Source organism: Labeo rohita, chromosome 5 (genome assembly GCF_022985175.1).
Source record: "Labeo rohita strain BAU-BD-2019 chromosome 5, IGBB_LRoh.1.0, whole genome shotgun sequence".
Classification (NCBI taxonomy): Eukaryota; Metazoa; Chordata; class Actinopteri; order Cypriniformes; family Cyprinidae; genus Labeo; species Labeo rohita.
In genome coordinates, this window is record NC_066873.1 from 27,715,395 (window position 1) to 27,733,176 (window position 17,782).

The 17,782-nt window shown below is 37.3% G+C and overlaps 1 protein-coding gene across 1 annotated transcript in view; it reads right to left on the reverse strand.

The window, feature by feature from the left end:
• The window catches only part of atp2a3 (ATPase sarcoplasmic/endoplasmic reticulum Ca2+ transporting 3), a 68,214-nt gene that overhangs the window by 20,749 nt on the left and 29,683 nt on the right, over nt 1-17,782 (reverse strand). The window contains exons 6-8 of the mRNA XM_051109434.1: nt 11,228-11,308; nt 11,052-11,137; nt 9,847-10,311 (exon numbers count right to left, since the gene is read on the reverse strand). Of these exons, the coding sequence (XP_050965391.1) occupies nt 9,847-10,311; nt 11,052-11,137; nt 11,228-11,308 (632 nt within the window). The remainder of the gene's footprint in view (nt 1-9,846; nt 10,312-11,051; nt 11,138-11,227; nt 11,309-17,782) is intronic.

Here is a 17,782-nt window from a genome sequence, read left to right on the forward strand (position 1 = left end):
ATGAATCCTGATCTTACGAGGTGTCGTAAATGTTGATTATGCAGTAGGTGGACTTGGTGAAATGTGTTTTATCATGATTAACAGCCACTGCGGTCAAGCTCAATAGTTGCATTGATGCTAACACACACACACAAATTCCAGAAGTAGGTTCTTATCAACATCACCACTCGGCTCAATAATGAAGCATCTAAACTTAGAAATTGCTCACACAACGCTTGCCAAGCAGCCATGTATGGGCAGTTCCTCAAAAGGAACTGAAAATTCCTCAAAAGGAACTGAGGTCACATTAAAGGTCGTCTCAAACATACACAAACACGAAGAGGAAAAACACTCTCTCTTGGCGTTACATCACTCAGAGCAAGACTCAATTAAATGTGTCTGATTAAAGAATTAATGAAGCAGTTAAGCTGTAAAAGTTTCGGAGCTCCACAGTACTCCACAGTGCTTCCTGTTTGAAGGGGACGCACATACACAAAACTTAATTGTGGAAAACACAAAGCGAGCGGCAGGCAGCAGCAATCAGAGGGCTGGATCATGCCCCTAAGCCCTTAAAATAAATGGATTATTGAGTTAGCTTGCTCTGCAGGAAAGAACAGTCTCTCAGGCAAAAAAAAAAAGGGCCTTTATAAAGTAATGGCCAAATTATCATAGCAAGTACTGGTACACAGTGCCATTTCTTAGCATTCGTGCACAAGTGCTTTTTACTCCATAAAGCGAACATAAAAGAACTAATCATTTTTTGATGCATATCTTTAGGAACTTTACAACAGCGTTATATTATCTGAACCGTAGGTTAACTGATTCTAAACATAAGCTACAACAGGGGTAGGTTCTCTTTTCTGAGAAACACTATTTTGGTGCCTACTTCTTTGGTCTTTACCGCACAGGAATCTGTGTCGCTCGATTTCCGCAGTCAAACACCATGTAAACAGACATTGTCAACTGGGAAAGAGTGGGGAAAGAAACCAAATTAGATCCAGTTGCCTGCTTACTATCGCTATTCTCCTTGACCTTGGAATGCGTTGCTCTGACATGTTCGTTTAGTGAAAAAAATGTTGTTTGGTTGTAATGTCATCTTTAGGTATTTAGTATTTATAAGCTTGCATGCTACCGCAGTAACTACAGAAACCAGAATTCACATTGCCATCATTCACCGTGTTATACAAACATGCCCCCAAACAACTTTTTCCTCATTTTATTAAATATTTTGGCTAATTTTGTCGTTCTATTGAGTATTGAATCCTAACCACAGTTTAGCACATAAAATATTTCAACCCATTCTGCAAAATACCTTTTTTCCCACCACAATCTGCACAGAAAATGAGAAATAGTGTTCAGGTTCTGTGTGACTAGGTATTTGTACTCACATGAGCAATGAATTAGCCACCAGACACTATCTGTCCATTCTTAAATAATAGACATTGGTGAGTTGTGCTGCTTAATGTTTTTGTGGAAATTGTGATACATTTTTTTTCAGGACACTTTGATGAAATGTTACATGTATAACAGCTTTGGCTACCAGTCAAAAGTTTTTGAACAGATTTTTAATGCTTTTTAAATAAGTTCACCAAGCTTGCATTTATTTGATCATAAGTACAAAAAACAGTAAAATTCTAATTCTTCTTACTATTTAAAATAACTTTTCTATTTGAAAATATTTTGTAATTTATTCCTGTGATTTCAAAGCTGAATTTTTAGCATCATTACGAGTCACATGATCCTTCAGAAATCACTCTAATATTCTGATTTGCTGTTCAAAAAACATTTACTATTATTATGTTGAAAACAGTTGAGTAGAATTTTTTCTTCGATGAATAGAAAGTTCAGAAGAACAGCATCTATCTGAAATAGAGCAGCAAATTATCTGAAAAATTACCCCCCACCCCCCAGCTTTGAAATCACAGGAATAAATTATTTTCTTTTTAAATATATTCAAATAGAAAACAGTTATTTTAACCCTTTAACTGTCAACCCCATTTTTGAACATAGACATGAACGAATGCATTTTGTAATATGATTCTGAAGTCCAATTTCCATGGTAATGTAATGTCCAATTTTAAAATGGCTTTCACATGATGAATTTTGAGGTTTTATGCTTTCAGCTGATATATAATTTCTGATGATTTTTAAAACGTGATAGAGAAAAAGGCAACGAAACAAGACTTTTTGTGACGAAAGTCAGAACTCCTGTTATGATGCAGATTTTTTTTCAGTAATTAATCTATTACTGTTCCTACAAAATGTGTAATAGCAGCAGCAAAATATCTATTTATACCCTTTCAACAACATATAGTTTGTCATGATTAGATTAGGATTTATTTGTAATATAGTGAAGTAAACTTAGGCGTCCCACTGAGGGGACGGGTGAAGTTAAAAGGTTAAATAGTAAAATTATTTCATTTGTTTTTGCTGTACTTTGGATCAAATAAATGCAGGCTTGGTGAGCAGAAGAGACTTCTTTAAAAAACATTAAAAATCTTACTGTTCAAAAACTTTTGACTGTTAGTGTAACCATGTAGCACTGTTAAACACATTTGACCATATTTAAACTCATTCCCCAGAATTCTGGGGGTTGAAATGTACCAACAAGCAGCAGTTATGCACCAGTAGCACAAAAGAATCTAAAGGAAAAACATCATGATAAGGGCTGTTGCTAGCCTGCTTTGTTTGTTTACAGTCATTTATAAATCAGATCTGCACCAAAAACACCAACAGCCATCCCATAACTTGGCAGACATGGAACTCTGTTGCTATACGTTGTCATAGCAACAGATACCAAGGAACAGGGCAGCAAGCAGTGATATGCAACGACGAGCCTCTGATAAGGACGTGTGTGTGCATGCGTGCATTTCACAGTAGTGGAAAAAGATTTTAGGCACCCGTATTTCCTCCTGATTTAGCCAGTGACTTCCGCATTAGTGACGGTGGCACTTGGATGATGTCTGGCCTCAACAACAAGCCACACGGTTAGTTGATTGGCTTAGGTCAGCCTGAACAACGCTGCAACGTAGTGACAGCACTAATTCCAAGCCCGGGATAAGCATCTTGTCTGTCCCTATAATAAGCTTCTCAGCGTCACGCTTTTAGTACTTAACATTACGAGGCACAGGAGATTTAACAGAATGTTGAATCCATTTGGGACACATTTATTTCCACAAGCTCGATTTTAAAATTCTGTCTTGCGTGTGAAACGTTTTTTCTTTGTTTCCTTTAGGGACTCTCAGGGTGATGAATTGTCACTTTGCTTCAGGCTTAGGCTGACACTATTAGCTGTTCCCCACCGTGAAGAATTTAAGTTGATGAAAAATTAGCAACAAACAGACAGACATACATAGAACTCAAAACAAACTGGGGCCAATTTATATGTCTTTTGCTGTCTCAGTCTCCTTCCTGCGTGACAGCCCCAGCATTAAAATGTGCATTCGATTTGGTAATGTTTTATATTAATTTACATTTAACATTAATATTAATATAAAAAGGCAATCAAAACAGCTCTACATTTTTCAAAATAAAAAGTCATTTAACACAAAAGTAGCCAGATATATCAGAAAGTGTTCGACATACAGTACGTTACAGTGAACAGTCAGCAATAGGCTTCCCAAACAGGCGTGTCTGTGACTCTGCTCCCTACGGCATTCTTGGATCATGCTGCAGCAGGAGCAGACGCAAGGAAGTGCGTGAGAGGAATAGAAATGACAGAGCACAAAAATATGAGGAAAATGAAGTATGGCAGGCGGGATTCCCTTACTGGGTGAGATGCAGAAGGCAAACGTATGACGGGAAGAGAATGAGAATGAAAAAGGCTATCAGATACAAAGCCTAGGCTGGACAATTAAAAGCTAGCAAAGACAAAATATGTCACAACGTGTGATCTCTGCACCATTCACTAATCAAAAAAATGGGGAAAAATAGTGTCACATACAGCAGGTATTTGAGTTTGAGGACAATCATAAAATGTTTATATAGCAATACTCCGCAATATATTGAGGAATAGCAGTTTGACTGGCTGATTTTATATTACCATACCTACTTTACTGCTGCTCAACAATAAAGCCATTTATTTATATACAAATGGATATGAAATATTAGAGAATTAGTTCACTCCAGAATTCTTGTCTTTCTTTCTTCAGTCGAAACAAAATAAGGGTTTTTAGAAAAACATTACAGGATTTTTCTCCATATAGTGGACTTCAATGGTGATAAGCAGGCTGAAGTAGGGCTGGGCGATTTTTCCGATTTTATCGATTAATTCCATTCAATTTTTTATTTTTTTTTTAGAAATACAAAAAAGAAATATTACCAAGCATTAGACACTTTGACAATATGCCTATGATAACAGTGAAGAGAAAAGAATGATCCAACCACATGTCACAAGCCACATGTTCTATTTCTTAACATATAATATAAGAAACGTTTGTATAAGGTGTAGCTGTAGTTCATGCATCTTTTCCTCAAAGATATTTAACAAGTGATTTGTTTAACACTTACATCATTTTGACAACTCCATGCGTGGTGCACATGGATTAGAATTTTCTTTAACTAGAGGGTTAATAAAGAAAAAGTTATTTGAATCATGTTGAATCACATTTCCAAGTTGGAAAAAAAAAAAAAAATAAATAAATCACACAATCGGTCAAACGTTCCGAAAAAGAAAAATTGAGATTTAAATTTTTTTGCCATATCGCCCAGATATCCAGTTTTCAAAGGGCTCTACATGATTCCAGTCGAGAAATAAGGGTCTTATCTAACAAAACAATTTGGCATTTTCAAAATAAACAAACAAACAAATAAATAAATATAATAAAAAATTGTATACCATTTAACCACAAATGCTCGATTTGCTCTAACTCAAATAGGTCAAACGTGATGTAGGCAGAAGTACAGTGTTAACAAAGCAAATTTTTAAAAATAAGTACACAGATGAAGATGTGATTGCGCAGTTGGTGAAAATGCGCACAGCTAGTAAAAGACAAGCATTTGTGGTTAAAAGTATATACATTTACTTATTTTTTTCAATGGCAGATTGTTTTGCTAGATAAGACCCTTAATTCCTCGGCTGGGATCTTGTAGAGCTATTTGAATCTGCATTGAAACTACGATTTGGACTTTCACCCTGCTGAACTCCATTGAAGTCCACTATATGGAGAAAAATCCTGGAATGTTTTCCTCAAAAACCTTAATTTCTTTTCGACTGAGGAAAGAGAAAAATGAACATTTTGGATGACATGGGGGTGAGTAAATCTTCAGGAACTTTTTATTTTGGAAGTGAACTAATCCTTTAATGAGTTACCATATATACACACTTATCTCTTTCTCTCTACATTATGTATACGCACACACACTGACACATACTGAATATACATATCTGGTCTATTTACACATTGGTACATATATTGGTCAGTTGGAATTGAAAGAACAGCTGTCTATTACATAACTAAGCCTGAAAGGAGTTTTGTTTCCAAGATACAGGTGAACCTTCTTAATTTGAAAAATGGGTTTCAATTACAGATCCCTTAAATAGGATGTATTAGGTTGATACTAGGTTTGATCTGTGTTCAGGAAACCGTCATTAGTGTTGAAGTGAAGGGCCTTTAAAGTGAATGTTGTGGTGTTTGACTACGGTGCTCGCCCTTACTGTTTGAGCTCTGATCGTTGCAGGTCTGGGATCAGGGTGCGGAGTGCGTAAATATTTACCACAGCGCAATGGGACTCTTTCCGGAAGGTTCCCGGCACTTGCACGGAATTAAGCAGCCTCTGAACAGAGGGAACACCCTGCTGTTAAACACAGGAGATATGGCGTTACACGCAGACGGACGTTCAGGGCATACACACACACACATGTGCAGTGAGGCATTGCAACCAGGGATATAACATCCCTACGCCATGGGACATGATTAAACTTTGCACAAAAGCACATACAATCATACATAGGGCTTCTCTGTAAACAATGGAATAGCTCACAATGGAAATACTAGTGGCTGCTTTATATGAACATGTACAGCACCACACAGGAAAAAAAAAAAAAAAAAAAAAAAAAAAAAAAGGTTATGATATGACTTCAATATTGCAATCATGATTTTCCAATTGAAATCATAAAGGTCACAAAACTAGAAGCGGGAGATGCAAGTAGTCTGATAAATGAATATAAAAGGGAGGGAGAGGTACAGATGGAGGAAAGAAAACAAAGAATTCATTTTCCAAACCTTTCCTGCTCTCGGTTTTGAAATAACACGGGCATGAAATATTTAGTGACAAAACGGTACTATAAAAAGCTACGTATATGAAGGCCTGACTTTTGACTACAAATGGCCTGAACTGAGAACCAGGTCTTGTGATATTGTAAACAGATTTAGCTGCGGGCTTTAACAGAAAGCCTACGGTCTTAATGGATCCACGTCTGCAGCTGTTCAAGAATATAATGTAAAAGATGTTGCAATCACGTCCTGCTGACTTGTCTGTACAAGTTGAGGATTTTCCATTGCGTACAAACACGCATATACACCTTGAGTGTCCCAGAGTGACTTCCACATGGAGGACTTCAACATTTTATGCAACAGCATAAAAGAGACTACATGAGAACACCTATGAAAGAATCTACGCCCATCACCTCGAATCCTTAAACGGTGGTGACTAATGCTTGTAGCACGTTCAAACTCTCCTTTTTTAGGACAGTAGAAAACCTCAATAATAACAAGAACAGCCTCTAGGCCAGATTGATGGCACTGAAATGATGACAAGGCACCTTAAAATACAAAAGAAGAAGTAATTAAACTGCATGGCATTCTTGGCTGTGCTGTGAGTCAGGTTACTTTGTGTCACACGCACCAATACAGGTGGTACAGTCATGGCAGTAAAAACATGGGTGCTTGATTTTCTCTCTTTGGAGAATATAAAGATATGACAGCGGGAAGAATAAAATAAACAAGTTCTTCAGTGGTTAGTAAGGGTGTGATTGGTTAATTAGATCAAGACTTGGATCAAGAAGCTTTAAGTTAAAGTATGTACTTTCCGCACCATTAGTGGTACCAAACACAACTGGAAAAATACTGTTTTCACACCGGTTTCTCAAACACTCTGTCTGACTCCCATTGGATAAATATGTAGTCCTGCCTTAAACATACACCACAACATACGCAATGAAATAGCTGCAGTACTTACATCATTCTAAGTAGTCAACCTATCAATATAAACTTACTGTTCAAAAGTTTGGATCAATAATATTATATATATACACACACACATTCATTTTACCAAAATAAGAGGGATCATAGAAAATGTATGTTATTTTTTATTTTGTACTGACCTGAATAAGATATTTTACATGAAAAACATTTACACGTACTCCACAAGAGAAAATAATAGTTGAATTTATAAAAAATTACCCTGTTCAAAAGCTTACATACACTTAATTCTTAATACTGTGTTGTTACATGAATGATCCACAGCTGTGGAACCAAATTCTTTGGTTTTTCAGCATTTTTGTGTATTTGAACCCTTTCCAACAATGACTGCATGATTTTGAGATCATCTTTTCACACTGAGGACAACCGAGGGACTCATATGCAACTATTGCAGAAGGTTCAAACGCTCACTGATGCTCCAGAAGAAAAACACAATGCACTAAAAGCCGGGGGTATAAACTTTTGAACAGAATGAAGATGTGTACATTTTTTCTTATTTTGCCTAAATATCATATTTTTTTTCATTTAGTACTGCCCTTAAAGGATGATAGCTACATGTTTTCCAGAAGACAAAATTAAATTTACCCTGATCTTCAAAGTCAAAAAGTTTTCACCCCCCAGCTCTTAATGAATGTTTTTTCCTTCTGGAACATCAGTGAGTGTTTGAACTTTCTGTAATAGGTGCATGAATCCCTCAGTTGTCCTCAGTGTGAAAAGATGGATCTCAAAATTATACAGTCATTGTTGGAAAGGGTTAAAATAAACAAAAATGTTGAAAAACCAAAGAATTTGTGGGACCTGAAGGATTTTTCTGAAGAACAGTGGACAGTTTAACTGTTCAGGACAAACAAGGGACTCATGAAAAACTACCACTAAACAAAAAAGCACAGCTGTGGATCATTCAGGTAACAACACAGTATTAAGAATCAAGGGGATGTAAACTTTTGAACGGGGTAATTTTTTATAAATTCAACTATTATTTTCATGGTTTTGACAAAACTATTAAGCAGCACAGTTGTTTTCAGTGTTGATATTAATAATGAATGTTTCTTGGGCACCAAATCACCATATTATAGGTTTCTGAAGGATCATGTGACACTGAAGACTGGAGTGATGTTTTTTTCAGCTTTACCATCACAGGAATAATAATATAAAATGTTAATATTTTACAATATGACTTATTTTTATCAAATAAATGCAGCCTTGGTGAGCATAAGACTTCTTTTCAAAAAAGTCTTAGATCACAAACTTTTGATTATGACTATTAAATAATTAAGAATACATTTAAAACCGCTATGATTAAATAATCATTCAAAGTGAAAATTGCATGCATTGTATGTAGCTCTAATTGTGCCAAAAACCACCTAGCTGTACATCCAAAGAAAATTTGTCACTTGAAACGAGTCTGTAACCTGGAATTATGTTGTAATTCACTAAGACTAAACCATGTGAACACAATATAAAACTGAAAGCAAACAGGGTGATGTTACAAAAACAAAACACCCCCATTATATTCAATAAGGTTGTCTATGCCGTTTTCCTACAGTTTTGACATGTTGAATATATTATGCACAAGAAACTAGTAGTTTGTATGCATTTCTATACCTATTACAATAACTTAATATTTAAACAGTTTCATTTTAGTGCACCGATGAGGACCACTGTGAAATTGAAAGGCAGTTTCGTTTCTGTTTTCAAGTAGTGATGTAAACTAAAACATTAAGGACAGAAAATGAAACAGAAATTAGGAAACAAAGTCTTTTCCTCTCCATTTAGACGTACATCCATATAAAACAGCTTCTCAAATGAGAAAACAGTCAGATGGGACTTCTGTTCATGGGGAACTGACTGGGTAATTCTCATTTGGTAATTGCTGCAATTACATGTGAGTGACCATTTGCTGGAGGGAAGGTATTACTGCCCAATCCTCAAGATATGTCTCTAAACATTATTTAACCTGAAAGTGCAGCTGAGTCTTTGGACTGGCTCTAGATTGCTACTGAGCATCCGACCAAGTCTTATTACTTCCAACTCCCTCTCTCTCTCACCTCTTGTGTTGTGCCTGGTATGTTTCTGTGGTCTTCCATATGGCAGCCAGAGAAGGCTGCTGCTGGTGCATCACTCAGCTCTGGCAGGGCATCAAAGACCTGCTCTGATGGTAAACACCACTGTAGTATCCAGGCCTGTGAAACCCACCTGCCAGTGCACCGGAAACCACAGTAACAAGGCACACACACAGGTCTGGAATCAGTGGGAAAGAATTCCAAGACGTTGTCTAAAAGGAATTCACATGACGCGCTCTAGCCTCAAGAGTCTCTTTTTTTTCCAAAAAAGGGGTAATCCTCAGGGGAATCTATCCTGAATTTATAAACAGAATGCAATTTTTTAGGGCGACCTTCACTGCTTCGCTTCATGACAGTTTGAAATACGTTCTGGCTCTGGTTATAGTGCACAATAAATCACCTTTTGTGGAAAAAAAGAGGTTCAAATCTGTTTTGTTTAAGTTACATAGCTCACACAGGACCATATGTCAGCAGAACACCAAGAATGAAAAACGAAGTTGTCATCAACCCAGACATACAATCAAGATCTCCCCGCAGACATCAGTTTTGATGCTGAATGAGACACCAACTCTGCGTCTGGCTTGAACAGCCACATCACTCACCCTGCAGACAGACATCTGGTTGGTCGTCAAGGTCCCCGTCTTATCTGAGCAGATAACGGAGGTGCATCCCAGTGTCTCCACTGAGGGCAGAGAACGGACAATGGCGTTTTTCTTGGCCATGCGACGGGTGCCCAACGCCAGGCAGGTGGTGATGACAGCTGGCAGACCCTCCGGGATGGCTGCCACTGCCAAAGCCACAGCTATCTTAAAATAGTAGATGGCACCTCGGATCCACGAGCCACCGTGGACCGGGTCGGCGAAATGGCCGATGTTAATGACCCAGACGGCGATGCAGATGAGGGAGATGACCTTCGAGAGCTGTTGGCCAAACTCATCCAGCTTCTGCTGCAGCGGGGTCTTCTCCTGTTCGGTGGATGCCATCTGGTTACGGATCTTACCGATTTCGGTGGAAACTCCGGTGGAGACGACAATACCGATGGCCCGACCTGCCGCAATGTTTGTGCCCTTTTGGAAAACATGAGAACACGAATATATATAAACACATACACACTTAAATGGAACAAAGCCACCAAAAGACATTTCAAATCTAAATTTACACTTCTGCAGACTTGGAAACAACAACAACGGCATCAGAAGTTCCTCAGTCCCATATAATTTTATAAAACGTAGTTTGGAAAAATCATTGACTTGTGTGGAGTTGGCTATAATGTCATTAGGGATATTTTCCCCTAATAGGAAACTACATCTTTCATTACCATGATGTGTTGGAAAATGCATAAAGTTGGACTATAAAAGCACACAGGCCATATACAGTTTATTTTAAATGACTAGAGAAGAAAACAGGCAGACTGCATTAACTCTGACGTTATACTTTCACTCACTAGGCCAATAACGTCACCTGGGGTGTTCCCTATCCCTAGATAATGTTAACGTAAACTAAGTGGATTGAGAGCAGGCAAATGCCTGCCTACTTAAAGCATCTAAATAACCGCAAATGAACGCAGACAGAAGTGCATGTTTAGACTGAACAGAATACTTAAGTCTTATTATATGCTACAGTATAATGACATACTGCAAAGTAGGGAGACAAAGAAAAAAAAGCAAAAAAAAAACATGGATAATTATGTAATGCATGACAAGAGTAAAATGCTATGACGTAGGTAAGCTGAAAATATTCATGAAGTAATACTTGTATGCAAATATACTGCTTAGTATATGTTCAAAACAGGAAGTGAAGTGCTTACAGAAAACAGCATGTTCTTTTTGTCTTGATTGACAGCTCGTGGATCTGGCACGGGATCAGTGTGCTTGATAACAGACACAGACTCGCCTAAGGAACACATTGGCAGTTTTAAATCAAGTCAGATTGAGAACTGAGCAGTGAAATGCTAAGGCGATGCCTCACAGACATCCACAGTACCTGTGAGAATGGACTGGTCCACTCTTAGGGTGGTGGATTTGATTGAAGTGATCCTGATATCTGCTGGCACCTTGTCTCCAACTGGAAAACAAAATGGGTTAAGAGTTACTTCATCAAAAAACAGGCAAAGACACTCCTGTGTTACTGATGAATGCGGGACAAGTCGAAAAAGGTGTGTAAGACATACGCCTGAGGGGTCAAAACTGCAATCATGAACATGAAATAAGACAGGCCACTGCACAGCCATCATTTAAGGCTGTTCTTGACCTCTTGTTTTCCAGGTAAACACTTAATTACAACAGATCGAAGCTACTAGGACACAAAGCCTGAAGCAAAGCAAAAAAGCAACTGAAATAAAAAGAAGAGAAAGAGCGAGAAAGACACCACCATCGAAGACTAACTGCAGACACACTGGAACACCGCTCGATAGCCAGTTGATGAGAGTACAAGGAGTGATCAATATTCGGTTCATGCACTATGTTTACAAGAAAAAAAAGTGTTTCTAATACAAAAGAAAAAAAATGAGGTGGGAAAAACCCAGCCAGTTAGATGACACAGAATCAGTCAATATGTGTTGTTTTCAACTGGGTTTTGTGAGCTCTTGCAGCTATTTAGGATTTGAGCAGTAGAGTTTAGTGGCTTAAAGGGATAGTTCAGCCAAAAATGAAAATTACTCTATGATTTACGCACTCTCAAGCCATCCTAGGTGTATATGGCTTTCTTCTTTCAGATGAATCCAATTGGAGTTAAATTAAAAAAAAAAAAAAAAAAAAAATGTCCTGGCTCTTTCAAGCTTTATAAATGTCAGTGAATGGGAGGTGCAATTTACGTCCAATAAGAGTGCATAAAACATCATAAAAAGTAATCCACATGGCTCTGAGAGGTGAAGTGAATCAATGTGTTTTTATCCATATTTAAATATCCATGTTTACAACTTTACAAACCGTAATCTCTAACATCTGCTAACTAACATATGTGCGTTTACAAGAGTGGCGTTCCAACGGATGACGTAGGATGTAGGCATAGCATAAGTTCAAGTGAGAATATGCTAGTCTCTTCAGAACCAATTTTTGTTTACAGGAGCAAAGGAAAGCCAGTCTCCTCTTGGCTTATATAGAAAGCAGAAAGTCATATACATATGCCTGTAGAATGGCTTGAGGGTGAGTAAATAATGGGGTAATTTTCATTTTTGGGTGAACTATCCCTTTATTAAACCTTTGATCCTTCCTACCCGATACATCAAGACAAAGCTGCATATACACTCATCACACAAGCTGCAGGAAACTGCTTGTGCATTCACAGATTAAAACAAACGATGATACAGCAAATCACAAGTCGAACATATTGAAAATGAGCAAAAGACAAAAATAAGCCTCTTTTTTTTCGGAAAACTGCATTAAACACACTCCTTGCCAATCTGTTGTGACCTATGGCATCATATATACACAACAACATCTGCATGGAATCTAAACACATTTCCACAGAAAGCTCCAGAGATTTCCTCTGAATTCATGCCAAGTATTCTACATATATCAACAATCTTTTAAGGATTCTTCAGAAATCATTCTAATATGCTGATGATTTGGTGCTCAGTAAACTTTTCTTATTATAATCAATGTTGAAAACGGCCTAACATGAACTATGGAACATAGAAGATCATTTGACAAACATCTCAGTATTTTTTGCTCATACAGTGAAAGTCACTGTTAACTGAAACAACTTTGTTACCAAATGTCTTCAAAATACCTTCTTTTATGTTCCACAAAAGAAAGGTTTGAAACGACATGAGGGTGAGTAAATGATGGCAGAATTGAAATTTTTTTTTTGGGTGATCTATCCTTTAATGTTATTATTATTATTATTATTATTATTATTATTATTATTATTATTATTTAATTTTTTGATGAAATGATACCCTAAATAAAAAACTAAATATGCCAACAGGTGGCGGTAAAAGTCTTAATGAGTCATTCACACAATTCATTCAAAACACGGATTCATTCACAAACTAAACACCGCTGTGTTTGTCAGAGACGTGCAACAATTCTGCTATTGCTTCAAAGGTAACATGTTCTTTGCAAAATTGAGCAAAAACACGTAATATAATGTTTAAAATATAACACAATATCAACTTCTTATTTACTGAACTGTTGTATAAAATCGCATTTAAGCTTGTGATAGATCGGGACAAAATCAGCACTGGTGTCACTGAGCTTGCAAATTCTCATCCCCATGTCATATAGCTCCTGGACCAGGACAAAGAGACTGCGGGGGCACTTAACGGACATTTAACAGCAATTAGAGACCCTTAGTGTTGTAATTATGCTCCATTTAAACCCTTAGGCTGAGCTGGAGGTGCCTGGGGGCAGCAAGGCATGCAAGAGAGCAGCCACACTTCCCATTAGTCTTTTACACACTGTTAGACAGATAGTGGATGAGCGGCCCGTACAGTCTAGAAAGAATCACGCTTAAGTGAAACTCTAAAGAAGGCTGAATGTCAGATTTTTTTATAAGACAAAAAAAATTGGATATCGTCAGTCTTTCTGTTTTTCTGCACAATAAATTGTTTATTAGTCATAGTCACATGATCTTGCATAACACTATTGTGTACAGAAAAACATCTTGCTTTCTCTATTCTTTTTGCTCCAATCCTCCGGACACGATTTCTCAGCAGTGCGGTCTCTCTCTTCCTCCCACGTCAGGAATCAGCCTTGGGGTCTCTGGCGAGGGAGACAACACCCCCATCAGGGGCTGCTCTGCGTGGGAGTTGGGATAGAGAGGGCACGGTGGGCAGGAACCTGTTTATGCTCCCAGAACGACGGACCTTTCTCTTCTCTTTCTTGGATTTTAATCGCTCTCTCTCTCTCTCTCTCCCTCAGCGGTGTTTCCCACCCACTCGGTCACAATGCGAATGGGTACTGAACCCATCTAAATGCTAATGCGAACCGCTTTTCGCCATACCAAGCCAGAACAATGCAAAGTGAGCTAAATATACACAGACATTATGACAGTAGATGGCAAGCATCTGATAGCAGGAAACAGGCCTCCACGGACATCGGGCATAAACTTGATTAGAACGGGTGACGCATGCTTACTTGTAAATGTGGAACGGTGTAATAACAGAGGCTGGCGAGTTCAAGATGTTTGCGAATGCTGATCAAAACGGTTTAAAAGAGCCTGTGGGCATGACTAAAAGATGATGGGACTGAAGTGAATTTATTTGAATAAAAACATTCGATGACTTCACTGTTGCTCATCCCAAAGAGCATGAAAAAACAACTAAGGCCTTTCCAAATCGCCAAGCTTTCTGTAAACCCCCTTCTGGTTCCTTGGATATTCTAATGGAGTGAGAATGTTATTTATGAGCCTCCGCAACAGTCGAGGGAAAGTTCCACTTAGGACGCTGTGATTACCGCAACCATAACGTTGGCCTAACGCTGGCACAATGCAGGGCTGACTGGAAATTGAAAAGTGTAAATAATCTATAAATATCTATAGTACTCATGCATGCAAAAAAATGGCTGAACACTGTTTTCCGACCTCCAATTCTCTCTGTGCGTGCCAAAAGTTCCGATGGAATCGCCACTCATGAACGGCAGGTACAGGAAAGGCTCTGCAGCGAGGAGAAGGGAACGAGTGTTGTGGATGATATTTTTGGTTGCCGTTTGTTTTGAATGATTTTTTTTTCTTTCTGTAGTAACTAATTTATAGTTCTCAAAGTGCTTTTTCCGATGAGTAATTTTCATTCAACCTCTAGAGAAAGTGCACGGTTTTTTAGGTTGGGGTTATTGTGTGTTTGCTTACACATGTTTGATAGCTTAGCAACAAGATTATGTCATCGGCATAGTCGGGTTAGACAGAAATTGAGAAATATTTCAGCAGATGCAGCTGACAACACCTCCGTCCTGCCAGTGCTTCCCACTTACTGAATAGGACTTGTTAAATGCTACGACTCTAACCAATGAACTCAGCACAAGCAGCTCAGCATGTGTGTGAATGTGTCCGCACCTCGTTAGTGGATTCTCGTGGCTATAAACCAGCGGATGGATCTTGATTCTAAGTGGCATCTCGCTTTCCCCCACTACCAATGATAACAAAGTACAGAAGATACATAGAGTGCCAGCAGTTTCCACCCTCGCAGACCTCTGGAGTGGAAACACCTCTTTTCTTCTCCCCCCGGACTAATTCACCTTGTCTAGTTTTTGTTCAGCTTGCAAGCTGGGAAGTGCTCAAGGCCTCAGGAAGAGGAAAATGCCAAAAATCTCACTCGCAATCCAAAAATATCCATCAAACTGGCCATGATGTTTCACTACACTGCAACAAAAATGAAAAGAGTTTGTTCAAAATGTTCTAGAAGAAGGATTTTCAAAATTTTTTGATGCCATGTTATCTAGATACAATGATCCTCGTGCGAAGGAACCCCTTTCTTCAATTTAAGGCAGTTATATATGTGACACTTGACCACAAACCAGTCATAAAGGTCCATTTTTGAAATTAAGATTTATACATCTTATATAACCTTAAAGCTGAATGAAAAAGCTTTAATGTATGATGTATGTATGTGTTTATGTATGGTTTGTTATGATAGGACAGTATTTGGCAGAGATACAACTATTTGAAAATTTGGAATCTGAAGGCGCAAAATAAATAAATAAATAAAATAAAAATAATCGCCTTTAAAGATGTCCAAATGAAGTCCTTAGCAATGAATATTACTAAATCACAAATTAAGTTTGGATATATTTACGGTAGAAAATGTACAAAATATCTTTATGGAACATACATGATCTTTACTTAATATGCTACTGATTTTTGTCACATATATTTTTTTATGTTTAAATAAACGCTGTAAATATATGCTGTACAGTGCTGTGTAGTAAGTGATTACTTGTAATCTGGATTACGTAATCAGATTCCAAAAATTAAGTACTTGTAATTAGATTACATTACATTTTAAAATGCTTGTAATTAGATTACAGTTACTTTTTATGGATTACATGATTACTTATTATTCACACAATGGCAGGAAATTAAGCATAATTTATTGATTCTGGAAGTCTGGACAAAAATATTTCAAACTTGAAAGACTTTGGGGCGTGTAATGTCATCATTTATAATATAACATAATATCCGGTTGCTGTCAATAATTTTACACACATTTTACACATTCGCATGTTTACAGTTCTCTGATGTTGGTTAATGGATGTATTGACATGCAGGTAAAAAAATAAAATATTCATATTATTAACATTCAAGTGTTTAATTTGCTTTTATTTTACATTTTTATGATTTAAATAACTATTAGGTTATCAACTCACTATTCACTATTATCTCTCTATCAACTCTATCAAATGTTTAATGCCTTTTATGATGTTGATATCAGAAATTAAATATATTTTCTTTCTTTCTGCTTTTTTATATATCAATATGATACATTTACAGTTGAGGTCTGAAGTTTACATACACCTTGCAGAATCTGCAAAATGTTAATTATTTAACTATAAAAAAAGGGATTATACAAAATGCATGTTATTTTTTAATTTATTACTGACCTGAATAAGATATTTCACATAAAAGACATTTACACATAGGCCACAAGAGAAAATAATAGTTGAATTTATAAAAATGACCCTGTTCAAAAGTTTACATACATTTACTTAATAATGTGTTGTTACCTGAATGTTCCATAGCTATTTTTTATTCAGTGATAGTTGTTCCTGAGTCTCTTTGTCCTGGACAGTTAAACTGGAAAAACGATGCATTGAGAGCCAGGGGTGTAAACTTTTGAACAGAATGAAGATGTGTACATTTTTCTTATTTTGCCTAAATATCACATTTTTTCATTTATTACTGCCATTCAGAAGCTACAGAAGATACCTGCATGTTTTCCAGAAGACAAAATAAATTAAGTTTACTCTGATCTTCAAATTCAAAGCGAATGGGCGAATGATCCCCCCCCCGCTCTTATTTTGGTAAAATAATGAACATTTTGCAGATTCTGAAAAGGAGGATGTAAACTTTTGACATCAACTTTATGTTTTTTTAATTTATTTAAAACAAATTTAACAAAAAGTAATCCAAAAGTTGTCAGAATACATTAACTAAAATAAGTAACCTTGATGACATTACTAACTACAGTTTTCATTATGTTTGTTTTTGTTTTTTAATTTTTTAAACAGTTTTCTAGGCACAAACCATGACACAACTCTCATTGGTCCGAAATCCAATTTAACACAGCTGTATATTAACATAGCTGCACATAACTTTAAATATTGGGCATGATTTTGCTACACTGTGGCACAATTTTTGCTTTCAGGAAAGACAGAAACTTGATGCTGGAAACATCTGGACTGACAGTGATGTCTGGTAGTTACTTTACATGTCTGTCAGTTTGACCTTGACATGGGAGGGACTCTGGGGCCGGTTACCATGGTGACATGGCCCACAGATGTCAGATGGGTGAAGTCTGACAGCGGGGAGTGCGTGTACGTGCGCAGAGAAGGGAATCTGGCCACTGGAATGCGGGCTTGTCAAGGCACAAGACCAAACAGTGCA